Source organism: Enhydra lutris, unplaced genomic scaffold, assembly GCF_002288905.1.
Source record: "Enhydra lutris kenyoni isolate GAN:26980312 unplaced genomic scaffold, ASM228890v2 scaffoldscaffold93, whole genome shotgun sequence".
In the NCBI taxonomy this organism is placed as follows: Eukaryota; Metazoa; Chordata; class Mammalia; order Carnivora; family Mustelidae; genus Enhydra; species Enhydra lutris.
Window position 1 is genome coordinate 3,562,937 of NW_019154177.1, and position 27,764 is coordinate 3,590,700.

A 27,764-nucleotide genomic window follows, 5' to 3' on the forward strand; every position below is an offset into this window, starting at 1 on the left:
TAATTTTGGTTTCTCTCGTGAGTTAAATTACGCGAATGACCCTAATAGCCTGTGCGTTGATGAAACAAATGAACAAAAACATTCCATTGTTTAGGGGTGTGTGTCTGTGTGTGTGTGTGTGTGTGTGTGTGTGTGTGTGTGTGTGTTGAGGACTCAGAGTATACTTATATTTCCCTTAAACTGGACGTGTTTGTTTTTTTTTAATAAAGTCCTAACTAGTTAAGTCCCTTACAAGCAATCACAGATTTAGTACTCCTGGGGATAGTGCAATAGAACCAATATTAGGTGATTTCTCTAAAATCAGTCCCACTTTGCAACCCTTAGAAAACTTATGTTTGCAGAGTACACACATTTGTTTCAACAACCTCTCTCTTCTGTCAGAAAGCTCCAGATTATCACTGCTTGCCAGTGGAAACCAAAGACCAAATGTCCTCTTTAATTTCTGAATTAAATATTCAAATCGTAGAAAACAGTACCTTTAGATAGCAAGTGTGTGTGTGTGTGTCGTCTGTTCGTCTCACGAAGAGGGTGAGCCGTCCTTCAAGGCGGCTACCCAGGAACAGGGGAGAGAAAAAAGCTGGAACAAAATGGCTGCCGGCCGGGGCACCCAGGGAGGAGGCAGGAGTATTTCTCGTTGAAGCCTCGGGTAGTTTTGAGCTATCGAAGACTTCCTGAACTAAAAATACAGGCTGGCAGGCCCTTTCTCCATTCAGTAAATGCTTATTGTTCATCCATCGTGAACGACATTCTCAGCTTCTTGCTGGAAATGGAAGGTGAGGGAACCAGTATATCCCCACCAAGTTTGCCATGCTGAAGGGCAGACATGGCACAGCTCATTCTGGACATCACAGAACTGGCATCGGTGTAAAGCCCGCACACGCATTTGCTTGGGTGTGGAGAGATGAGAGTCTGCCACCGAAATGAGGTCATCCGGAAAGGCTTGAATTAGAATTAGAAAAGAATGTGTCTTTCAACCCTCTGTCACAACCCCAAGTGGCTCATCAAGTCAATGTCATGGTTTTGACCAGGACTTTAAAAAAAATACTCCTCTGAAATGCAACATAAAGTATTACGAATATAAAGTACCAGATTACACCAAATGTTTGTTTCAACAACACGTACATGCACGCGGGCGTCAGGTCGTGATGGAAAATACATTCCATATACATACGGTGGGTCACAATGTGGGGGGCACCCGGCCAGCTCCATCAGAAACACACGCAACTCCTGATCTCGGGGTTGGAAGTTTGTGCCTCATGTTGGCTGCAGAAAGTCCTAAAAATAAATAAGTAAAACCTAAAAAGTTAAGTAAAAAGGATTGGTCACCATCGAAGACGTCTGAGAAACCGTCGTCACCAGAAGCTCACTTTCCCCGATGGGGTTCAGCTTGTCCCCAGCACTAGGTGCGCCCAGCTCCTTGCCCTGACCTACTCTTCCTCATGGCACAGTGAGGCCTGAGCAGAGATCCAGGGCAGGGGGAGGACATGGTGCCCTTGAAGGTCTCAGCTAAACAGACTCTAACCCTTTCCTCCTGCTGTTTTGGACCTCTGTCCGGTTGCTTTTCCTGAGGTGTGCATCTGCATTATGTCATGGCATCTCATTAAGGACCACCTTAGATACGATGAAGTGTTGGATGTGGTGTGTGAGTGCTGTTCTAGAAGGTACATTGCCCAGCCCAGCGTGGGGGAGGGGCGTGGTCAAAGAAGGCTTCCTGGAGGAAGGTTCTCAGCATTACGCCTGGCACATAGTGGGCACTCGGTAACTGTTGGGACATTGAGAGAAGGCACTGGAAAGAGAAGTTGGCTGGGAGGAGAATGAGTAAGTAAATGTGGCTGAGAGCAGCGCACACGAAGGTTCAGAGCAAGGTGAGAACGTTGCAGATTCAGCAACTGTCGTAGCATTAGGGTGTGGGCAGGGGTGAAGGGTGGGGGAACGGCGAAGAGGCTGGAGGCCACACCCCAGTCCTGTAGACTCACGAAGGGCTAGCTTGTGCATATATTGTTTAAGGAGCAAGGAGTCCGTGCAGACGAGGCCTCCGGGAGAATGGCAGGTCTTGCCAGAAACGGACGGTAGTGGACATGCTGAGTGGGGGTGCCCGCCAGGCCCTGGCTGAGTTGTCCCGTTGGGATGGCGGGTGTGCCTGGGCTCAGCAGCCGTGTGTGAGCGGGTGGTCAGCACGTGCAGCCGCAGTATAGATGCACTCCCCGGTGGTGATCACTGCCTTCCCAGCTGTGTAGCCGCTGTCCTTTCTACATTTGCGACATTTACCCCAGTTTACCCTGAGCCGTGCTTGTGTCTTCCACTGCTCCCCTGACGTCTCAGTTCGATGTCCAGCAGACATCTCACACTTAGTGTGTCCACACCAGAGCCACGGACGCCCCCAGGCACGCCCGGTCCCCACCTGTGACACCAGCTTTGCCCAGCAGGCTTAGCCACTCCCTTTCCCAGACTGCCCTGTCCCGCTCTGTCCCTCACCCTTGTCACCCTGGGTGACACATACCGGCAGCCCATGCTCCTGCTTTTCTGCATCCTGTCAGCCCCTACCCAGCAGCCTGGGAACCTCCTCGTGTCCCAGATGTCAGACCACCCAACAGTTTCCCATTGCACACGAAATAAATGTGCTTTCCTTGTGGTCCGCCTCTCTGTCTTTACCTTTTTCTGCTCTCTCCTTTGTTCACTTCCCTCCAGCCATGGTGGCTCACTGCTTTTCTCCAGAGCTTGCCATGGCTCCCATCTCACGGGCTGTTCCACTGGAACACCCCCCCACCCACCCAGATCTTCCCAAAGCTCACTTCTTCCTACCCTGCAGGTCTCAAGCCAACCACCTCTTTCTCAAATGTTTTCCTTGACCCTCCTGGGCAAGGAATCCCTCCAGTCCTGCCACCATATTATCATCCTTTGTCTTCTCAGCACTGATCGTCACGGGAAATGAACCTATTTACTCCTGGAGGGATGTTTTGCCCACCTCCCCACACTGGACTCTAAGCTCCTGGAGGTTAGGGACCCAGCTTGTGCTGTTGACCACATCTCCCATGGTCTAGTGCCCAGTGCTCGGTACATGATAATTGCTCAGTGAATCCTATTCAGTGACTTGGCTTTGCATTATGGTTATAACTTGGTTCTGCTTCCCTACGAGATTCTCTTCTCCTTAAGAGCACAGGACTTAGGTCCTTCTGATTTCTGTGTAGTGAATACCATCCAGTGTCAGTAACAGATTTCTCTGTGGACTCTAGAAAATAATTCCTTGTGTGGAAAAGTTATCTTTAAAACTATGAGGTTCGAAGAATGGGATTATAGGTTATGTCCTCCATGATCTCAACTCTCAACAAGTTGGATAGGAAAAAAGGAGAGCCCCATCCCTCCCACTGGCCCCGTGTGACTTTGTCGCAGCAGCCATGTGTGAGAGCCTTTAGCCCATTTTTCAGACAAGACTCCCAGAGGTCAGAGGTATTCAAACACCTGCCCTGGAGCTCATCTTTAGTTAAGGGACAGCCAGAGCTGGGCGCTGCTCCCAAGCCCATGCCCTCTCTGCTGATCCCTGGCCTTCAGGCTGGCCTGGGTCACTGGCAGCAAAGGCTGGGTGAGAAAGAGCCCATGCACAAGGGTTTTACACTGGGAGCTTGGTGGGCTGGGTCTGCATGACTGCAGGCCGTTCTCTCCTTACACGGTTTGACTCTTCCTGTCAGTAGACTGGGAGCATTCTAACTTGTGTTGTAGGTGATGGGAACGAGCAGCAGAGAGACCTGGGACAGGGGGCTCTCTGCCTCTGTGAGCTGCCCGTTCAGAGAACATAGGTGGCCAGTCCGGATTCATTCCAGGTGAATCAGGCCGTGCTCCTTGCCCGATGTTCAGTTGGTTTCCTGGCTTTCCGTCTTGCCTGATGGAGTTGGGGGTTTAACCAAACATCTTCTGAAAGTAGAGACTTGCTGTGGAGGGAACGAGCGGGCTGGAATAACACAGGCTGGTTGGAGAACGACAGGAAGCAGGGTCTAAGCTGCAGGTGGATGGGATGGGGGGAGCCTGGGTGCCGACTTCCGCTCAGTGCCGGGGACCGTCTGAGTAGAAGCAGGCTGCATTCGATGGCCGTTGTGATTCGACGTCCGTCTCTCATTGTACCAGCTGTAGTTGAGGGATGGGATACCCATCGGGGTTGGGATGAAGTCACTTTCCTTCTTGAGCTCCATGTGGAAATCGGAGCAAAGTTGGCCCCTCCAAATTCTTGGTTTCCCCAAACGTGCTTCTGAGGAAACTGCCATCACTGCTAGAATTTGGTATTTGATTTCCCATCCACCAGGGCTGGGTCAAACATCGATCACAAGCCTATTCCTTTTTTTTTCTTTTTTAAGATTTTATTCATTTATTTGATATAGGAGGAAAGGGAGCATGTGCAGCGAGAGGGAGAAGCAGGCTCCCCAAGCAGAGAACCCAATGCGGGGCTCGATCCCAGGACCCCGGGATTGTGACCTGAGCCAAAGACAGACACCTAACCAACTGAGCCACCCAGGTGCCCCTAGTTTATTCCTTAACAAAATCAAAATATAAAGTAAACGTTTTTAGCTTTGACCCTTGATGTGTATTCTGCTGAAAATCGTACTGACTTTCAGACTGAAACCCATACTTGGAAACCAGACCAGAAACAAATTACTTCCATGCTCCAGATTTAACTGCATTTCTTTGACATATTTTAGTTTAGATTGTGTAACCTGATTCACAGAATTGCTTCTTGGAGTTATACATTTTTTGCTTTCCTTGAGAGAAACTACTTTAGGTGGCACATTTAGTAATTAATAAAATAGAAATTGAAAGGTAAAGTGAGTGAACAGAGTTAAGAGGAGTTAAAAAAAAAAAAAAACCATAAACAAGGAGGTTATAGCCAAGTTCATTATCAGTGCCCCACTATGCCTGCATGGGGCTCTGTTCTGCTTGCTGGGAAGGGGTGAAACCTTAGCCTCCAGAACTCATGTGGCAAGCTTCACACCTAACATCTGATTATCCACATTGAGCCATGAGACTATTTTCTTGCTCAGAGGACCGCCCAACCAGAGCTGGGCTGTAGGGTGGGTGCCCGCAACCAACCCAGGATTTTCCTTTGGAAGCATCTTCAAATCGACCCTTGAGCATGTCCTCAGTCTCAGTTTAAATCCCCCAAAGCCATACCCAAGTTAGCACGGCCAAAGTGGTCTTTTCCTAAAATCTGCTTCAGAGCATCCTCTATCATGGGCATCATGAAACCACAGAAATGCCTCTAGTTGTGCCTCGACTTCCCAGGTCACTGACTCTTTTGACCACCAGTATGCAGGTGTTTGATACTGAAATCTTAAAGGCTGGAGAATGTCAACGAAGGACATTCACGTAGGGCTTGCTGTATAGTTAGTATTAGGTCAAGACAACAGCTAGAGACTATACCTGTGTGCTTTCAATAGCCAGGCTTCTTTGGTTACAGTTCGCCACCATAGTGGCACGTAGGAAGTGACTTCGATAGACCGTTTATCTCACTGTTCCCTGTAGCTTGGGTTGCAAATAGTTAACTCATTTTAAAATGCAACCAAAGCCAGTGAAAAATCACCGGTGGCAAACAGTATTGCCTTGCGTTTGGCACATTTCCTCATAGATGAAGCAGACTGTGTTGATGATGATGATGAAAGGTTGTGAGCAAATAACATGCAAACTAACAGATCCGCAGACTGGAGAGAGGCATCTTGAGAATCTGTTCTCTTTCGAGAATCTCCCTGGAGAGTCCGTCCCGAAGGGATGTCAGTCAAATGGAGTTGAATCAAACAGGACAAAGACCTTGGTTTCTGAGCCAGATCTGTTTTTTATAGAGTTTGGGTGGTAAGCCATCATTACCCCGAGATCTGTTTGAGGTTGGAGATTTAGGATAAGAAGTTATAAGACTCCTTGGAGATCCAGGAGATCCAGCGAGAACAAGATCTCCTGCTCGCTGATTGGCTGCCGCGGCTCTCCGCCAGAATCCCAAGGCATCAGGCCCGTCAATCACCATCTGTTCTTTTCACTTAGTACCACTGGGGTTTACTGGACTCAAGTTTTTTAAACCAGTAGAATAAATCGTTGTAGGATTTAAAGCTTTTTTTAAGTAGGCTTCACACTCAGTGTGGCGCCCCCACGGGGCACTTGAACAACTCATGACCCTGAGATCAAGAGTCAGATGCTTGGGGCGCCTGGGTGGCTCAGTGGGTTAAAGCCTCTGCCTTTGGCTCAGGTCATGATCCCATGGTCCTGGGATCGAGCCCGACATTGGGCTCTCTGCTCGACGGGGGGCCTGCTTCCTCCTCTCTCTCTGCCTGCCTCTCTGCCTACCTGTGATCTCTGTCAAATAAATAAATAAAATCTTTAAAAAAAAAAAATAAGTCGGATGCTTAACCAACTGAGCCACCCAGGTGCCCCATTTTGTTAGAGGATTTAATCTGGTTTTTGATGGTGGTGGTGGTATTAATGACTATTTTTCATCATCTTTATAGAGCTGATATCCTCCGGACAGAGTAAATGTGTTACATTAAGCATTTTAAGCTAATTTTGATTATTCCTCTTGATGTCACCGAGCCATGATGTCCATTCTGAAGGCGAGTTTTTACATCTCCTGGCCGCCTCATTCCTGCCTTCCGCTTTTGCATGGATTTTCCAAAGAGCTAGTAGAGCCTTAAATACTTCTCTCAAGTTTAATAGTTTAAGTTTTCCCTCATTATTTACTCATTCTTTTGCAAAAAAGTTAAAATCTTAACTTTTTATGACTGTCAGAATAACATTGTGCTTAATACGGCAATAAAGTACTGGTCTTTATTATACTAATGCTAAAAGGGGCATGTACCCAGTTCTCGTGTCCACAAGCATCATATTGCTTAGCCCAGTGGCACTAACCTGGGCTCTCAAGATGCCTACTTGCAATTGGAACCAAGCCCTTTCAAGCTCTGGATGGCCCTTAAGAAAAAGCATTAAATTATAGGTACTTTTTAAAGAAAACACACAAGTGTGAAACTTCACATTGGTATCAGTTGCAAGATGAGTGAGAATGAACAAAAAGTGAGCCATTAACTGTTTTCCTGAAGAAAACACGACAGAGGTGGGAAGAGAAAGGTTTTTAATTTTCTTGCATCAAACAAACAAAAAAATTGTGCGGATCTGGAGAGGACGAAAGCAAATCAAGTTAACATACACATTGTCAGTCCTGTGATTTTCATGATAGGCTCTCATCAGGGCTACTCCCTCAATGCTTTTAACACCGTGATGCCATCTAACTTTCATATGCTCTGGGACTCTGGACGTGGAAGTTAATAGGGTGATGTGGAGAGCTGGAGGTAATGATGTGTTCGGTGGGAAATAGCATCTCACGAAATATCTGCATATTGTTCCCCTTCCATCCCCAGATTTATTGTACTTCTCCCAGAGTTGTGCCTTACATAGCCCTGCTCTCCGGAAAGTTTAAAACCTGCTCCTGTCTAACCAGTCAGCACAGAAAGGATTAGGCATCTCTTTTTTTTCTTGGAGATCTATACCAGCTCAACGTTTTACAAATGGAAATGTGTAGAAATGACTTTTCTTTAAAATTGTTAATTTGATTGATTGATTGATTGATTGATTTAGAAATTGCTTTTTAAACCACACATGTGAGACTCTTACTTGGTTAGCTGTTGAGGGTATAAATCAATTAAGAATGACTGAGTTTTTGGTTCCCCTTGAGCATTGACTCAGCTGAAAATCTGGAAGGAAGTATTTAATTTTTGTAACCTAATCCATTAACCAGGAATTACCCAGATCTATTCTAGAAGTGCACAGAAAAGCAGAAGGTGAGCCTAGGATATCTTGTATTAAAAAGCAAGGATGGGCTCCACGTCCAATGGGACCATTTCAAAGGCTACAAAATCCAGATTGAAGTGGCTTCCCCCGGGACATTCTGAGCACCAAAAAGAATAATGACAGTAATAGTTTATGATAGGATGACTCATTGCCATGAGCCCATAGCAATACTAAGAAAGTAAAAAAAGAGGAAGATACAGAGGATCTTTAAAAGGAATAATCTTTGCAGGGGATCGGCACCTAATGTGGGAATGATGAGAGAAGTGGAAAGGACTACAGTCTTGTAGTCCCCGTTGTAGTCATTCATCCAGTTAGGGATTGTTGATGGTTGTTTGAAAATGGGGTCATCCCCATGCAACAAAAGTATCACCACAGAGACTTACTATTATTTACCAAAGGGGTAATTATTAATTACCAAGGTACCCTTATAATGGTTGGTTGGGAGGTCCCCACCTAATGAACTTAGTGTTACCAGCAGCCCAGTAACCTGACATGGGTACTACCTGCTGTGACTGAGCTTTACCATCCCCCTTCTCAAGAGTGCCTGGTACGCAGTAGGTGCTCAGTAAACATTTGTTGAATCTTAAGTAATACAAAACGTCCCTGGTAAAGTGGTAGCCTCCTTCGACCAGTACCGACATTCTCTCTCTTCTCAGAGGCATCTCTGTCATGAGTTTGGACGCTACCTGTTTAGTTTCTATGTTCAGATATACATGGATTCCTGAACAATAAATAGTGTTACTATGTGTGGCTTAGAATTTACATCAGTGGCATCATACCATGTGTATTTTTTCCGAAACTTGCGTTTTTCATTCAGTATTAACCTTTTGAGGTTCGTTCATGTTGTTACCTGTGAAACTTTTTTTGCCTTTTAACTGCTGTTCTATCATTTCACTAAGTTTCATTTGAGTTATCCATTTCTCTGTTCCATAGGCTTTTAGATCGTTCCCAATTTTTGGCTATTTAAGTCTACTACTTACACGTGCATCCTCACGCCCTAGTCCTTGACTTGGGAATAGGAGATGGAAAGATGACAGTATTCCTAATGTTCATTATCACTACCAGCTAGTGAAGCGCCATGAGGTCACTGAATGGCGCTACAAACATTTATATTCACTCTATCTTATTTAATCCTCACAATACATTATTTTATAAACTAGAAACTAGGCTGATGTTACAAAAACATCAGTCAAAACTTCACAACCCCGTTAAGTGGCAGATTCGAGATTAGAGCTCAGTTCTTGGATGCCAAAGCCTTGAATGTGAGACCTACTCTTAAGAGACGATCTCTCTTCACTCACTGGTCCTTCTCTTGTCCTAATGGGAGATGTTGGAGTCAATATAGTTAACTGGGTTCCAAAAAGTGTGCCGAAGGAGTAGAGGCATGAGCTAATGATCTTTATTCCATTGAAAAGTTGAGTTGTCTGTTGCCATGGTTTCCCTCTTCATAGGAACTTTTTTTTTTTTCTTGCTTGCCTATCATTTTAGGAGTTGAACCAATTGAAAGGTCCCTCATCATCACTTAATAATGATCTTTAGGTGGACCATTGGGACAGAGCACTTGTCTTGTTGAATTAACCTTTCACAAAAAGAAGGGAAGTCTAAAATAATCCGTGAGACATAACCATCAACTGTAACTCACTCATGTCTGTATCCATAGCTGTGTCTCCAAGGAAACTTCCAAGGGGATGTGTGTTTAAAAAGGGGACCAGGAGTCTTTATTTCCGGCAATTCAATAATATGTGAAAATGTATTTTTACTTTTCCTCCTTCCATCTAGCAAGGCTGTTTCTATCTAATTTAATGAATCCTAAAATGAGATCTGTTTGAAGAAAATTACCTAATAAAATATGAAATGAGTCTGGAGACTGAGGCTTTTCTGGCATGTTGCTGATGGAAGCCTTTCTGATAAGCAGATAATACGCTGATGATAATGGTGATGTTGGCGATGGTTATGGGGAAGGCCTCTGGTGTGCCTTTTTTTTTTTTTTTTTTTTTTTTATTTCTTTATAGTACACATGTGAGAGCAAGGGGAGGGGCAGAGGGAGAGGGAGAATCCCAAGACTCTGCACTGAGTGTGGAACCTGCCACAGGGCTCCATCCCACAACTCTGAGATCATGACCGGAGCCTCAAATGCTCACTTGACTGAGCCACCCAGATGCCCCTGTGAGACCCAGACATTCTCAGATTGCAGGGCACCATGATTTCATTGTGTTGTGCTTTGAGAAAAAGTGCCACAGAAAAAATAAGGAACTTGAAAAAGAGTCAGCCCCAGGTGGATGGAGTAGATAGCCTTCGTCAGGGTGTGTTTTCAGGAAATTTAGAAAAGACTCTCTTGGCCCCCCTCCCCCACCAAGTATTTTGCTTTCACAAAACCTGATGTTCTATAACTGGACTTGTGTTTTGGTTGTTTTTAAAAATTCTTACAAATTTGCAGCATTAAGAAGATGACCTAACAACTGCTGGTGATCAGTGGGGTTTAAAAGATTGTTTAATTGAGACCGAATGTCAAATATAAGGCATAAGGGATGATTACCATTGATAACACTGTGGGTAGGTAGCTTTCTAGAACCTGGCATCAGCTCCATTCCTGAAAAGCTTTGGTGACTGAGGGGGAGAGAGGATGCAAAACTCCTTCATCTTAAAGCACAGTGGGGAGCATCAGATGATAGAGAAGGATCCCCAGAAGGGATGTTTCTACATGCCTGGAGACACCCTGTCCCCATGTTGTTTCTGGGTCTAGCAGTTTGGCCCAAGAACCAAAACCTGCATGGAGTTTCCCAGTGTCTGTCCAGTGTTCTGTCTACCCTGTGCCTTTGGAGCTGATGACGTCTCCATTCCCCAAATGGGGTCCCCTACCTTCTGGGGTTTGTAGGCGGCATTCTGTGCACATGTAACAAAAGAGGTCACGTCTCTAAGAGTTTCTGCCATTTTCAAGCTGTAACTGTGCAACTGTGTGGCTGCTTACCCAGAGCTAGAATGGACGCATTAAGCCAATAACTGTGGCCTCATTCTTGCCTTATTCCTTTGCTGTGAAAGCTTTTTATGGGGCTTCTCTGTTTGTTTGTGAACCGTGTCTCTCCCTCCCTTTTTCCTGTAATGCTGTTGCTTTATCTCTCTCCCATTCATCTTTTTTTCCTTCCTTTTTGCTGCATGGAGACTCTCTGCTGTACAAGTGTAAGTATTTCTCGGTGGCTCTGCAGTTTCTGGCTGTTCTGGTTTGCATTCTCGTGCTCCATCTGCTTCTGCGCTGCCCGGCTGGTCTCCCCGGAGACTGAGTGTCGTCATCCGTCTGCGGATCCTGCGTGAAACGGGCAGCAATCTCGAGACAAGGTTGCATTTTACAAGCTGGTTCAGCAGCAAAACAGGCAATGAATTGAAAAGATCCTAGCTCTGCCTAAAAGCCCGCAGAATGTTGATAGAGTGTATCAGCCTTCAAGAGGGGAGAAGTGGTTTTTCCCTTTGTGTAAAAAAAAAAAAAAAAAAAAAAAAAAAGATCACTCAAATATCTGGGTTCTGTTTTGTTTTGTTTTGTTTTTCCTGATTCTTGCTTCCCAGGGATGTAGAAAGTTGGCATCATGATTTGCTTCTTGTATCGGAAGAATTTTCCCAATTCATTTCCCAACTGTTGTTTTTTTTTAAACCAACTGTGTTTTTGTTTTGTTCTTTTTTGTTTGTTTGTTTTAACCTCAGGGAAAAGAAAATCAGGGATTCTTGAGCCCAAAGTGAGAGTGTTATTTATTATTCTTTGCACGAACTTGATAAAATGAACAAGGCAGCTTCTCCATCCTATTTTTGTGGTAATAGAAACAATTTCACTCTCGCTTAAAAAAAAAATGTGTCTAGGAATTACATGTTAAAAGTGAGTTTAACAGGAAAAAAATGTGTTGTTCGTCAGACTCCAACATAAGTTGTTAAAGTGTTAAAGTAGTCCTATCACTTGAGTGACATACAGATCATCTCAATTTCGTTATAAAAACCAAATGAAATGAGTGAGATTTCTGAGCTATGTAGACATTGTGTTGCTTTTGATTCCTAGAGAATAGGGCCCTGCCTTTCGTCCGCAGTGAGCCATGGTGATGTTGGGATGAGAAAGAAGTCTTACACGCGGGGTTTTCCTTCTGAAGTTACTTTGTAAAGGTTTTAACACACTGTTCCTCTTCTTTCCCAAGTATGTGAATATTGAAAATAATTTATTACAAAATGCATTTTTCAAGTAATTTTGTCTAGGCCTAAAATAATAGTTAATCATGAATTTATGTGTGAAGCATCCTTTGGTGTGTGTACCTCTTCTTCGGGCTCTGACCCTCTGTCTGAGGGGCACTTTATGATCTCTCCTGTCAGTAAATACTCATTGACAAATGTCCAGGGCAGGAAATGAAGACTAGGAAACAGTCTGAGAAAATTAGCCCTTTATTTTGATGTAAGAGCACTAACAGCTCTGAAGAGGCTGGTAAAGCTAGATTTTTTTTCCCCTCCAGGTTGCAACTCATCTGATCAACAGGTGTGAGAAGGGTGAGAAGAGTGCATCTAAACCAGATTTCTGGAGAAACATAGAATATTTGTTCCTAAATATATACTTGGGTAGATAATCGTAGCTCATTGTTATATTTCCTCTTGCTTTAGATTTATATGTAGTGGGTTCATAGGAGTGAGCCAGTAAAGAGTGAGCAAGTTCAGTTTTTTCCTCTAAAACTGTTAAGGAAGAAAAAATTCGAAAGAAAGGAAAGAAAAATAGGAGTGAAATAAAATTTGCTCCCCACCCCCATTGTTATACTTAAACCATAAGAGAGCATGAAACTGTTCGTGCACCAAAAGAAATGTCTAAAATTGAGTTGCATTCTTACACCAGTTGCAGAAACTAGTCTCATTTAAGTCTTGCTTGGTTTTTTTTTTTTTAAGATTTATTTATTTATTTATTTATTTGACAGAGATCACAAGTAGGCAGGCAGGCAGAGAGAGGGAGGCAGAGAGAGGGAGGAAGCAGGCTCCCTGCTGAGCAGAGAGCCCGATGCGGGGCTCGATCCCAGGACCCTGAGATCATGACCTGAACCGGAGGCAGAGGCTTTAACCCACTGAGCCACCCAGGCGCCCTAAGTCTTGCTTGTTTTAGCTAAAGTCCATTGTCCCTGCGCAAATGTCAAAAACTTCAAAACTAACAGATATGTCCCATTCAGTAGAAGAGTTTCATGTGAAATGCCCTTTGGAGATATTTACACTTGTACAGAGCATATGAAATGAAGGATAGCTTTGAAGCATTAGAAAGTCAAACCAAAAATGAACTAGTTCCCCTTTGGTTGATGTCCGCCATCAAGTATCCTGATGAGTTCCTACAGTCCTCAGTGTGTCTGTGAAATCAGGTTGAGCTGAATGTCCTAGTCACAGATGGACATTAGTTTGGAAATATCTCTTTCTATATATATTTTCATATTATTTATAAATGTTATGCAGTCCATGTATTCTTTTATATATAATTAAATATACACATTCCACTTCACATATTTAAAATTGTCATATATTTGAAATGTCATAATGGTCACACATTTGGTCTCTTTTATAAAGGTTATGTAGGGAAACTTGAGCTAGATTTTTTTTTTTTTTAAAGATTTTATTTATTTATTTGACACACAGAGAGAGATCACAAGTAGGCAGAGAGGCAGGCAGAGAGAGAGGAAGAAGCAGGCTCCCTGCCGAGCAGAGAGCCCGATGCGGGGCTCGATCCCAGGACCCTGGGATCATGACCTGAGCCGAAGGCAGAGGCTTTAACCCACTGAGCCACCCAGGCGCCCCGAGCTAGATTATTTTTGCCCATGAACACTCTTTCTATAAAATCTAATCAAGAGTCACAGGAAAAAATGTTGGAAGACATCTTCATTCCATGCACTTTTAAACCTCTTTCTTATTTATTTGTGGCTGTCTAAATGAATTGGCTGGAAATTATATCCCCAGCTGCTGCTTGCTCCTTTTACCCATCATGGTTGTGCACAAAGGGGATGGAATACTAAAGACATTTTCATTAAATGTAGTGTATATTTCAGGAGTTTGTGTCCCCTGAAAATCAATTGTTTTTAGAAGTTTCACCTTTGGAGAGACCAGTCAGTCCACTACCTTGTTCGGTGGATGGCAGGGCCATTTTGGGGGGAGAACAACCTGGAAGCTGGGTCCCTCTCCAGTTGTATTGGGTTGACGCCATTTTTACTGAACCCGCAAGACCTGTTGCTTTACAGATAGGTAGTCCTTAGATCGTCTGCCTTTAACAAAACCTTGAAAGAACCAAATCAGGTTTTCACTGTGTATCTCCAGAAGACCAGCCTGAATTTAAATACGATTGCTCATCTTTTCTCTCCCTTTTCTCTCAATAGTAAATAACAGCAAAGATTTAACTGTTGTTAAATCTGGAATAAAATTGTAAGAACTGTAAAGTAGTTTGCTTTAAAAATCAGTGTGAACCAATTCATTCCTTGAACCAAAGAGAGTTTGTCATGCGTGTGGATGTTTTTTGAGAAAGCCTTACATGACCCCCTATTAAATGAAAGACTACCAAGTAAGTTGTCTTGTCTCTTAGTTTAGACAAATACTAGTTTCCAGAATCAGACCAATTAAAACATCCCGCAGATCCATTCATCTGTGTATCGATTATGAAGTGTACAGTTTTGAGGGATGCTGGGTCATCCTCACGATGGCTCTGTCCCCGGTGCTGCTCCTAATGCCAGCTCCAGTACGAGCCCTTGTCATCTCTGTGACTCAACTTCTTCCTTCAAATTCGTTTCTCTGGATGACAACTGAGGCCACCTCCCGCTTTCACAGTTGGGGTCCTGCTGCGGGAGAAGCTAATACCCCCCTTAGATTTGGCTTTGCGTCATCAAGATTGGCACCAGTGCTTAAGATGTTTGGTGATTTGGGGTTTGATCTCATTTTTAAAAGACTAACAGGATCAAAGACTCTTCCTGAGAAGTGACAGCAGATACAGACTCCTAAGTCATAACAGTTTTTTCCTAGTTAGCCTGTCCCATAATGTAAACCTCAAGATCTTGGTGGCAGAAGTATGAAACAAAACAGTTATAAGTGCTGAAACCCTTAAAGGGATGAAGAGTTGGGGGTTGCCTTACATCCCTGATGTGCAGGTGTTAACGAACAGTGAATAGTTGGCAGTTTCAGTTGTTAGCACCTGGTGTTTACAATCTTTTAATCTGGTTTTTTATATCCATTTTAATATCCTCATGTGCAGCTTGGAATTATATTCTGTATTATTCATCGTTCCTTTCCGCCATATAAATAGAATGTAACTGATGAATGTAAACCTTCATATACATAGAATGCAGCTGATGGTAGCTGAAAGTAGCTGGAGACAAGAAGCGCGCCGCGGGCTGTCTGGGTTGAGAGCACTGTAAACACTGAGAAATGTGTGGGCTCAGTCTCTCCAGGCAGGCTGTCAGATGTGACCAACCATCCTCGAAAGAAGGGAAACAAATACTGAGTGTAACATTTGATCCCGGATGTTTCTGCAGCCAGCCCTTCCCCCGCCCCCCCAGGAGGTTTCTGAAGTTTGAAAGGCAAGTTTTCTGTGAGTACCTAAGTGCTTTCTTTGTTTCATTGGTAGATGACTCCTAAATCCAAACGGAAGAGTATCCATAGCCGGATGCTGCGACCCGTTTCCAGAGCCTTCGGTGAGTCATTAATGAATGCCCGCCAGTTCCCTGGGACTGTGACACACCCACGGCAGGGACCTCTGACCACCTCAGGGATGCCTCCCAGGGATGCTCTGTGTGAACAGATGGGGACCAGGAGCGCACTTGCTGTTCCGTGATACACTTAGAGTCCCTTTGAGGAATTCTGTATTGCTCATTCGTCCGCAGTAAGCGTCAGCCCAGGACTCTGCTTTATCTCAGAGATGGAGTTTGACCTCGATAAGGCGCTGGAGGAGGTGCCCATTCACATTGAAGACCCGCCTTTCCCGTCCTACCGACCAGAGAAGCGGAGCTCCGGGCTGATCTCCGAGCTGCCTTCCGAGGAGGGGAAGAAGCTGGAGCACTTTACCAAGTTAAGGCCAAAACGGAATAAGAAGCAGCAGCCCACCCAGGCAGCGGTAGGTGGCCGGGAGGGGCCCCTTCTCCCCCTCACCCTTTCCCTTCCGGGGGGAGGCTGGAGATTGGCCCAGGCACCTGGCCCTGCATGGACATGACGGCTCCAACTGTGTTATTTGCTGCCCGGGCCCCCTTGTCAGAGCCCGTGGTTGCCACTTGTTGATTTCTGTTGTGTCTGCTCCACTCTGGGTTCAGGTGTTCACCTGCCTCCAGGACTTCAGTGTCCCAGAGCCCCTCGGGATCCACACATTCAGAACTGGGAGCCTCTCTCTCTGCAAACCTGTCTTCCTCTCATAGCCCCTGTCCCCCACGGAGCATCACAGTTGACCCTGAACACCAGGTCCCCACTGCTGACCCTGATCTGCTGTCCACTTTCCTCCTTGTCATCCCTGACATTGCTGCTTCCCATCCTGGGTGTCAGTCCTCCAGAGCTGTAGCCATTTTCTCATCACTTGCCCTCTGTACCCCACACACTTCCTGGGATGATAACCACTTATCTTTCAGATCTCCACTTGTCTCAGCATTCCAGAAAGCCGTCCCTGTGTCTATCTCTGTCCTCCCATAGGTCTGTGTTTATATGACTTCAGGGGAGGTCATTTTCACAGACTGGTTGTGCACAGTGCACCGCCTGAACAACCCTCCATGGAGGCCTCAGCTCCTCCAGTGCCTGCTGCTCATAGCCATTCTAGCTGTCTTTATAGCTCTTGGCATAGTGTTCTCTAAGCACACTCTGTCTGTAAGCTCCGTGTAGGAAAGAATGTGGTTTATTATCCTTGGATTTATGGATTTTTGTAGTTTCTAGTTTCACATTCAGGTTCTTAATGCATTTTGAGTTCACTTGTATGTATGGTATAAGAAAGGGGTCCAGTTTTATTCTTTTGTATGTAGCTGTCCAGATTTCCCAACACCATTTGTCAAGAGGAAATTGTCTTTTTCACATTGCTTATTTATGCATCCTTTGTTAAAGATTAATTGGCCATATAATCATGGGTTTATTTCTGAGCTATCCATTCTATTTCAGTGATCTATAAGTCTGTTTTTGTGCCAATACCATACTGTTCTGATCACTATGGCTTTGTGGTATAGCTTGAAATCTGGGTAAGTGATACCTCCAGTTTTTTCTTTTTGAAGATGCTTTGGCTATCTACGTTCTTTTCTGATTCCATTCAAATTTTAGGATTATTTAATCTCATTCTGTGAAAAATGCCATTTTGATAGGAACTGCGTTAAGTCTGAAGATCGCTCTTGGATATAGTATGGGCATTTTAACAATATTTGTTTTTTCAATCCATGAGCACAGACTATCTTTCCATATTTTCCATATTTTTGTGTCATCTTCAGTTTCTTTCATCAACGTTTTACAGTTTTCAGAATACAGTTCTTTCACCTCATTGGCTAAGTTTTTACCTAGGTATTTTATTCTTTTTGTTGGAATTATAAATGACACTCTTTCTTTAATTTCTCTTTTTGCTACTTTATTATTCTTGTATAGAAATGCAATGTTTTTCTGCATATTAATTAAAGGTCCTGTGACCTTACTGAATTCACTTATTAGTACTGGTAATTTTTTGGTGGCATCTTCTGGGTTTTTTCCTATACGTAGTGTCATGTTTAGTGAAAGTATTTCTTTTTCTTGTCTGATTGCTATGGCTAGGTCTTCCAGTACTATGATGAGTAAAAGTGGTGAGAGTGGATGTATTCACTTTTTCATAGCTGTGTCATCTTGGTAACTGGTAGCGGTCACTCTCAAGCAAGACCTGTAGTCTTCTGTATTTATAAGCGTCTTGCAGACAGAGAAAAAAGGGAGCACATGCGTCGGGAAATGTGAGCTTACCCAGAAGTGCTAGTATACTTGCTCTTACATCTCACTGTCCAAAAATGAGCCATATTTCCAGCCACAGGTGCAAGAGCATCTGAGAAGATAATGTGTTTCGCTTGGTCTGATGGATACACCAAATAAGTCAGGATTTGATACCGAGACTGGGTAGGCATGTAGCAGTTTCTGCTGTTCCTTACTCAGTTGAGAAAGTTTCCTTCCTAGTTTGCTAATTTTTTTTTTCAGTGAATGATGGTTTAATTTTGATTGGTTTCTTCCTTCAGTATTTCTGGAAATTAATCATTTATTTTTCTGGAAATTAATCATTTTTCTCTTTTGTTTTGCTGTTGTGGTGAATCACAATAATGGACCTTCCTAAAGGTATACCACTCTTGATAATAATCGTGATACCCTTGATTATTTTTTTAATTCTAGTATAATTAACATACTGTGTTGTACTATTTTCAGGTATATATCCTTGCTTTGTTTTAATATACTGCTGGGTTTTGTTTACCATATTTGGGGGGGGTAATCTATGTGCATAAATAAGAGAGACCTATAGTTTTTCTTATTCTTATCTAGACCATCCCTCTACTTGGGTTTCAGAATTTTACTATCTTCATAAATTAGTTCAGAAGCTCTCTTTTCCTCTTCTCCGAAACTGTCTGTATCCAATGGAGATTTTCTGCCCTTCCCCTGGGAAGCCGTCTGGGCTGATGTGTCGTGTGTGTGCTGGTGATGCCTATACATAGATTCCTCTTCTAGGGATTTGCTTTCTTTTGTTACAGATCTAATCAGATTACCTAATTCTTCCTGAGACCACCTTGGCCATCAGTGTTTTTCTAGGATGTCATCCACTTAGTATAATTGTTCATTTAGTTGTTTATAACATTCTTATAACTTTTTAATCTCCTGAACTGTAGCTGTGTCCCATTTTTCCCCTTTCTGATCTATTTGGCCTCTCTCCTCATTTTGCAAGGTTGTCTCTTTTATTACTCTTTTCCTTTTTTTTTTTCCCCCCCTGAAAGAATCAGCTTTGGTTTTTTTCGTCCTTTCAATTTCATCAATTTTTGTCCCTTTATTATATTTCCTTCACTTTACATCGTCGCGGTTACTTTTTTCCTGACTTAATTCCTTCACTCTCTCTTCTCCGTGATTCTTACCGTAATGTATGCGTGTAAGACTCCATGATCATTCAGCTCTCTCATTAGCACTGCTTGGGTGTATGTGTTCAGAGTTACTAATAATATACTAATTGTCCTTCCTCCCTGCCCATCTCTCTCCATGCGGCCTCTGGAGACATTAGGAGAGGTTTGGCAGCTGCCTCGTCGGAAACCAGGTGCACCACCCACAGTGTTTCCTTGGTGCGTTCATGTTCATAAGCCTGCCGGAGGGTGGTCTGAAGTGTCATTGGTCCTCATAATCACTGGCTCATCTTCTCAGCATTTGCAAATTGTCCTTTTAGCATGTATTCATACACCAAAGTGCAAAATCGACTTTTTCGATTTGTCAGATACCGCAACAGCCACTCCGATGTCCCGTTTTCTTTGCAAAAGCCTTTCTTTGCATGCATCCATTCCAGCTGGCTGAGGGATAGGATTTCTGCTCTCCCCTTCCAGTAATGATGCTGTGACTTTTAGTCTGAAATGTATGCTCCTTGACAGAAAGACCAAAGTCCAGTGGGATTCAGGGAACTTCTGATGTTTCTGTGTCCCTTCCTTTCCTTTTGCTAGCAGTTGAGCTCAAACGGCGTGTGTGTTTAGCCTTGAACTGTTCTGACAGACGGTTTCATTCTTGTGTTCAGTATTTCTGCTGCTCTCCGTATAAGCTGCTGACACCTCCCCCTTCCGATTCTAATGGATACATTTTAAACTGCATCTCACTGAGGATCTCCCAGTGACTCTGGACTTCCCATCACCTCTCTGCTCTCAGCGTCTTTATCTCTAAAGTGACAGGGTTAGACTGGGAGGGATCAGCCTCAAGGTCCGTCCAGCCCTGAGAGCTGGCGCGACATGCAGGAAAGCGGACTGATTTGTTGAGCCCTGTCTGCTTCCATCTCTGAAACCCACTGAAGTTCTCCCTGACCCCTGAGAACCTTTTGTGATCGCTCTGCATTCCGTTTCAAAGCAAGAAGAAAGGAAAGGGCTTAAAGGAGAAATATATGCTAGTAAAAAATCGTGGTTTTTTTCCTCTTTCTCAAAATGAGAAGAAGAATTTGAGAGGGAGCCTCTGAAGGGAGTCATGGGTCCATTGGAAGGAAGCCCTGTGTTAGGACCGTATGTCCTGGCCTCATAATCCTTCTCGTCCTTCAATCGGGACCCGTGTGGGTGCCTCCCACTCTCTGAGGCACTGTTTGATCTGTGACTAATCAAAAACTAAGATGAAACTAACCTTTTCTTTTCAGTGCAAAGAGTAGATGGGAACATGAAATCATAACATGCAAGACACTTGTGCGAACGATCAAACATTCAGCACACACGGGGCGCCATCATTACCAGAGAGATCCCAGTCTCCATTCTTCACAGAAGGAGAAATGCTAACACAAGCAAGTTCTGTGCTACTTTATCTTCCGTGGTAAAAGAGACTCAGAGAGCTGCTTTCGCTCCCTAATTGAGTTATAGAGAACTTTGCTGATTCTCTGCTCTATTCTACTGTGTAGGAAAGCCTTGCTCCAATAGAAGCACCATTCAGATGAGACATATCAGTTATTATTTGCATTTCATGGGAGTTCTTTTGTCTGTGATCTGTTATCTGCTCGCTTTTCAGCATTTCACAAACATGAACTCAGACACGTAGCTCATTTTCGTAATGGAGATTTCCCAGTGAGTGAAGTGGATGATTGCTTAGAGCATGTGATTGGCTTTTTCGTTAAACAGTATGTATGCAGACTCGGACAGGAGCCAGATTCCCCCAGAGGTAGCCTGACACTTGCAAATCAAGATTACAGAGAGCCTCCCCCCCACCACACTGTGGCAAGACATTCAGACCAGATATCTCAACCACAGGAGAATCTGTTCTTGTGCCCAAAGGAATGGGCAACCTATGCCCTCTTTCTCAAGGGCCCACAACCTATTGGTGTGAAATATTAACTTAATACACCGTTGCGGACACAAATCAGACAGGTGGTGAAGCTCACTGTGAGTTGTCCATTCAAGGAGCAATGCTGACTTGATAAATGATTTCCTTACACCGTCTCTCCTGAGACCCAAGCTTTCAAGTATCTGCTGGGTGCCTGACCTTGGGTTTCCCACAGCACCTCAAATGCTCATCAGAAATTGGACTCATCATTTCTTGCTCCAAATCTGGTCTTTGAACTATGTTCTCTCGAACAAGGCTCCCGTACACCTAGCCTAGAAACTTCGACCTCATCTGAGGCACCTCCTTTCTCAGTTCTCAAGCCCTTAATTTGCTCCTCATCTCCTCCAGATTAGACTAGACTGTTCTAGGAATCTTTCTTTTGTGTTCCTGAACAGATTCACCTTCATACATTCCCGGGCTTCTCCAGTATGCCCTTCATGCTGCCCTAGAATTATCTGAACAGAGTTCAGGTTTAGTCATGCCCTTCTTTTGTGATTTCCCTATCACCTGCAAAGTAAATTCCACATTCTTCAGCGTAAGATTCAAGACTATTCACCATCGGTCCTTGTGTCATTAATTGGGAAGTATTCATTCAGTAGAGATAACAAGAGATACACAACTAAACATGACTTAAATAGTGAGAAATACTGCCAAGAAATCCAAAATTTTCAGGATCAAAGACTGGTTTATTCAGCAGCAAAGCACAAACACTCAGGTGTTTTCTGCCCTTTCTGCCCTTCTGCTCTGTCGTCCAAGACATGGCTGTTGTCCTCAGGCTTGCCTTCTCTTGAACCCCACGGGGTTGCTGTGGCTCCGACATCACATCCTCCTGCATATAACCATGCAGGAAAACATACATTCCTTCCTCTGCAGGAAAACCTGCTCATGAGCCCCTAGCAGTTTTGCCTTACATCTCACTGACCGGAATTATATCATGCACCTTAGCTACCGATCATGGGCAAGGAGGTAGAATTATGGTATTTGGTTCATACAAGTAAGTATTTACACCTTGAAATCAGAGTTCTTCCCGCCAGAAAGAAAGGAAGTGGTGGTGTGGGGGGTTGGTTGCAGTGGCCCATGTTAGTATCTGCCAGCGTTTGTACTGAGCCATTAATCCCACCCACACACTACTGGCCCCTGGCCACCCAGTGCTCTCCAGTCTCAGAACCTAGCCCTGTTTCCTTTCCCTTGTGCATTTTCTCTTCCCTTACCAGCACCTGCAATGCCTTTCTCCGTCTCTAGGGGCACTGGGCACCTCACTGCCTGGGACAGCCAGCCGCAGGAAACTGTGCCTTAATAGTGCACGCCTCGCTTTTGTTCCTGCCCTCATCATAGTTTGACACAGGACTTCCCCTCCTGTAGTCCGTCAGGGCCCTTACTTAGCCGGTCTCGTTCTTCCCGTGGCCCTCATCACCGTGCCTGGAACGGGACTGTGATGTTTGACAAGTGACGCGGCCTGAATGACCGTTCCCTGTGTTTGACTTGCAGGTCTGTGCCGCCAGCATCGTCCCCCAAGATGGTGAGCAGAACGGCCTTATGGGAAGAGTGGACGAAGGTGTGGATGAATTTTTCACCAAGAAGGTGACCAAAATGGATTCCAAGTGAGTTCACAGTCATTCCACTAATAATACTTCCTAATGCACATTTAAATTATTAAGTTGCCATTAAATTCACCATGCCAGGGCTTGTTTATCTTATTTATATGGCGTGGGATTGTCTCTTCTGATGGTTTGCAAAACGTGATCTCAGGTCCAGCAATCTCACTGTCCACTGGGAACTTACTAGAAAGGCAGATTCTCAGGCCTCCACCCCAGACGCACTGAATCTGAGACTCTGGATATGGGGCCCAGCAGTCTGTAATTTTCTAACCCTTCCAGGGTAAACTGAGGCATGCTGAAGTTGGAGAACCGTCGTACTGTTCTAAAACCACAGAACACACGGGCTGTCTTTAAGGTCTTTACCACCGGCGCCTGGATGACTCTATGTCAGGGTGGTGAACTTCAGCAGCTGACGTCACTTATTTCTAAACTCTCCTGACTCAGAGTTTAGTGCATGGGGGGCTTCAACAGGCAGCGTCCAAGGAAGTTGTCTCATTTTCTTATTCTTAAGGGCCGTTTCCTTAAAAGACACGCCTTTTAGGAACTTCTGCTGACAGCGGTTTAACCTGGAACGCTTCCAGCCGTAAGCAGGATTCACTACGAGTTCTTTAATCCCCAACCCAAATGCAGACCTGTCCCCAGACACACTCTTACCATGGACTTGTGTCTGTGACATATTCATCCCCTGGAGACACCCAATTCAGGAGCGCCTCATGCCCACAGCAGGAAGCTGAGGCTGGCGGGGTGGGGGCCCGCACAGGGAGGGAAGACACCAGGCCAGTCTGTGGGTGGCCTCAGCAGATGGTGAGGTGGAAATGAGTGGAGTTTTTATGTCCATGCCAGTAGAGCTTACTGCATATTAGAAGCTTCAGGACCTGCTTATTTGTCTTCTTTGACCCTGGCCTTGAATTGTGGCATCCTAGGCCACGAAGATTCCCAGCTCCATTCTTCTCGAACTAACCTCGGTGTCATTCATTCTCTGAAGTTGTCTCGGGATGGCTCCGTCCCCACCCCCCAGATTAATTGCTCTTTCTCTGCCACTGACTCAAAGCTTTTTTTTTTTTTTTTTTTTTTTATCCCCTGCACCCATCTGTTAGAGTGCACACAATCCTCTGAGCGTTTCTTCTGTTTTAAATTTTTTTACGGTACGAGGAATGGACGGATGCATTCTCAGTGTAAAAGACTCAGGCAGTCCCGACGTGCCAACCTAAACAGAACAGAACAGGAGAGTCCTTTTTCAGGATGGGCTCTCAAGTCATCCATCCCCAGAGAATGGCTGTTCTTCGGAAGCGTCCCCCAGGCCTTCCTGTTCGTTGTAACTTGAGTATCTGACCCTGCCTGTAACTTACAGTCTGCCTTCCGTCACAGTTGGTGGGATGAATTCGGACTGCCTTGCCCTGTATCCCTACAAACCACAGACACGGTTGCAGGCTCACCGCCTCCCAAACCTCAGAAGGTGATATGTTGTTGGTGGAGAGGTGTACGCACTCCTGATCTGAGCCATTCACACCCTTCCCCGTGTGATTTCCTGCATCCTTATGATGCCTTCTTCTGTGATGGGCTCTGGAGGAAAGTTAGGCATGTTTTTAGAAGGTATAAAATCTACTTTCTACAAAGATACTGCTTTGGGAGTATGTTGCAGTGCACAAGTAGACAGAAATAGAGATCAATTTTCATCAAATGGTGGAATCTACTAGAAGTTTTGATTTTTTTTTTTATGTCTTTTTGTTGTATAAAAACAGACTGTCAGTTTGATATGTAAAGGGCTAGGCACGGGTAGAATCTGCAAGCTGTATGAAGAATGTTTGCAAATCAAAGTTAGAAATGCTCTTAGTTTAAAATACCAGATGTTCTACAAGGCTCTCCCCAAAAAGGAAAAAAAAAGAGAAAAAAGAAAAAAACAAAGGAACTCCATTGTTTCTTTCCCCACTCCCTATTCCCCAGAGGCAAATAATTCCTACACCTTTCGCTGCTTATTTTTTATTTGTACTTCCATATTTTTTAATAACATTTTTTGCTATTTCCTGTTTTTCAGTTTTAGGTAGCAAGCACGACTGTTAGCTCCTCACTGTAGAGGATGACAGTTTAGCTCTGATACCCTGGACCCGACTGCCCACCACACACACACACATACACACACACACACACACTCACATACACACTCTCTCTCTCTCTCTCTTCCATGTGAATACGCACAGCTGAGTTACACCATCTTCGGGTCTGCTCTCCTTCGTGGTTTTTTATGTTCCCTACAGTTAATAATCATCCCCTTTGCATTTGCTGACTTTTCCGTAGTCCTGTCTCTGCCATTCCCATACGTCTCCAAGAAATTTATAAACCTCCTCTGCATTTGCTCAAGTATTCTCCATGTCATTTCCTGGGACAGACAGATACACTTCCTTCACTGGTGCCTGACCAACTCTGTGTGGCATCTGGGAGCAGTTCCTGCTGTCCCCTGCCACCTCCCATCTTGGTCTGCTGGGGGCTTCCCCTTGCCGCATACTTGTGTCCTTTTCCTGTTTCCTTTGGCCTGTGTCTTCTCCTTCCTTTCCTGACTCCCTCGTTTTGGTGGATGGCCTCCTCTGGTTGTCTCCTGAGAAGGGCACCTTGGGAGACTCATAGATCCGTCTTTCGTTTTGATCAACAGTGTGACTACATACAGAATTCTAGGTTGAATCCATCTTACCAAAGAGTTTTCAAAACCTGGTCCCATTCTCTTCTAGCTTCTAGTGTTACTGTTAGAATCTGTCTGTTGGGGAGCAAGGATACCCTGTCCTCTTCAAGATCCTTCTAGCTGGACTAAGAATCAAATTGACAAAAGAAAGATTAACAGGAGAGAATCAAATATCATAGTGTATGTACAGGGAAGCCTCACAGAGGGAAATGCCAAAGACGGTCAGGCCACATGAGGCATATATGTCGTTTTGAGCTAAAGAGACAGGGGCTAAAGGGACAGGGGTCTGGGACTTCAGCGGGAAGGAACACAATTCTCAGGAGAGTGAATGTTTGGTACACAGACGTCTGCTGGGCCACTCAGACAGTGGGACACTGAGGACCTTGATCCAACAGGCCTTGCTAGGGTCCTCCCTCGTCTACCACTCCTGGTTCATGGCACAGTGTAGTTCTTGAAGCCGACAGCTCTTTCCCTGGACCAGCTCCTCTGTCTAAATTCTTTTAGGCTGTCGAGGGAGATGGAAGGAGCTTTTCCTGAATCGGCTGGATTTTGATGACTTTTTCATTCAAAATAATCTTCATCCCAAAGCAGCCCATCTTGAGGCAGGCTGCCCTTGGCCGAACAAATCTATTGTCATCATGAGCCCGGATCCTTTCTTACTTGTTTTTGTGTTTACTCTTTTCTGGAAGCATTTGGGATTTTCTCTTTGTTCCCAGAAATTTATGATGATTGACTCTGGGTAGGTTTTGTTTTGTTTTGTTTTGAATCCATTTGCTAGGCACTAATGAGCCATTTCAACTGGAAAATTCGTGTGCTTTGGTTCTGGAATTTTTCTTGAATTATTTTTTTCATAATGTCTTCCCTTCTTTTTTCTCTATATTCTTTTTCTTAAAACATCCATTATGCAACTTACGTGTTTCCTCTATGAATCCACCAGCTTTTGTTTTGTTTTGTTTTTATCTTTTGTCTCTTGTTTTCTCATTCTTTCTGTTACCTGCCCCCGATTCCTCACCATCTGGGAGATTTCCTCAGCTATACCTTCCAACCTTGGGTTTTATACTCCTGCATCACATTTTCCTGTTATGCCTGTTTGATGGCACAACAGTATTTTGCTCTTTCCTTTGAAATGAAATAGAACACTAGTGAGCTTGGAAGGTGGTGAATTAGAGGCAGTGAGGCTCTAACGGGATCCCCAGAGGCCAGCAAGGAAGAGGCCACGGCCGGCTGTGGGGAAGGTCAGAGGCCCGTCCTGGCAGCATCCACCAGAAGCCGGATCCCACCAGACAGGCCCAAGATGGCGGCGCCACGACCGGAAACCCTGCTTCCCCACACCAAATAATGAATATTATTCTCTCTTTTTAACAACTGCACATAAAAGGTAGAACCCCAAACCCCTGCACACAGCTCGCTCTCTCTTAAGCTTATCGACTCCTATCTTACAAGTGTACTTTGTTTTTGTTTTGTTTTGTTTTGTTATTTTTTTTTAAGATTTTATTTATTTAAAAAAAAAAAAAAAAGATTTTATTTATTTATTTGACAGACAGAGATCACAAGTAGGCAGAGAGGCAGGCAGAGAGAGAGAGGAGGAAGCAGGCTCCCCACGGAGCAGAGCGCCCTATGTGGGGCTCGATCCCAGGACCCTGAGATCATGACCTGAGCCGAAGGCAGAGGCTTAACCCACTGAGGCACCCAGGTGCCCCTTGTTTTGTTTTTTTAAAGATTTTATGTTTTAAGTAATCTCTTTGTGGGGCTTGAACTCATAACCCTGAGATCAAGAGCTTCCTGCTGCACCAACTGAGCTGGCCAGGTGCCCCTTGAGTGGGTACTTTTGGTTTAATAAACTTTCCCACTTGTGTTGCTTATCCACTGTATTGTGTGTGTGTCCTTGAATTCTTCTTCATGTTGAAGCCAAGAGCATTCCGGGACATCTTTGGGACGGGCTGGATCAGGAGCCCAGGGTCTCCCCATTTCACCTGGCAGCAAGTGGAGCCTGTTGACTGGTGGACTTCAGTACAGGGTACCCTTCTTGGACCATTTTGTTGGGGGAGGGTCTCCCTGACTATCCAAGTCTTTGAGTCTTTTCTCTTGAGCTTGTTGGGAAATTTGACCCCCTGCCTGGAGGGCATAAACCTGGCCCATTCTAGGATCCAGAATGAGGGAAGGAGCCTGGGAATATCTTTGTCCCAATATGCAGGCTTTCTTATGATTATAGGGGAGGAAAAATAATTTTCCCTCTACCCTTCTAGGTTCTGGCTGAGATACTTTTATAATAAAAGACAGATTAACAGGAGAAAAACAGAAGTTCAAGAACATGGATACCCTCTATATACATGGGAGAGACCCAGAAAAACAGAGTAGTTCCCCAGAATGGCTCAAGCCACCACCTTAAAATACTATTTTTAGCTAAAAATAAAAGAAAGATGTTGGGATGGCAGGCAGGAGACGAGTGTGGGGAGGTTACCAGGAAAAGGACTATAAATGTGGTAAGGGTGTTATACAGATTTAAGTCCATACCTTCTCCTTTGATAAATTTCTAGAGATTATTATCCTTTTCCTGCTACTGAGAAGAACACGCTCTTACAAATGGAGATTTCTCTTATGAATGGCTCTTCCGAAAGGGCAACTTGTACTCAGTTTTCAGAGCTGCTCCAGTGTCTGCTATTTCTTAATCAGCCTAAAATAATCCTTATGGCAGGGGTCCC

The 27,764-nt window shown here is 44.4% G+C and overlaps 1 protein-coding gene across 5 annotated transcripts in view; it reads left to right on the forward strand.

Moving 5' to 3' along the window:
* The window catches only part of LOC111138620 (capping protein regulator and myosin 1 linker 1), a 300,609-nt gene that overhangs the window by 250,208 nt on the left and 22,637 nt on the right, over positions 1 to 27,764 (forward strand). For all 5 annotated transcript variants that reach the window (XM_022490645.1, XM_022490647.1, XM_022490648.1 and 2 more), the window contains exons 30-32: positions 15,413 to 15,479; positions 15,702 to 15,898; positions 22,279 to 22,391. In XM_022490645.1, coding sequence (XP_022346353.1) covers positions 15,413 to 15,479; positions 15,702 to 15,898; positions 22,279 to 22,391 — 377 coding nt within the window. The remainder of the gene's footprint in view (positions 1 to 15,412; positions 15,480 to 15,701; positions 15,899 to 22,278; positions 22,392 to 27,764) is intronic.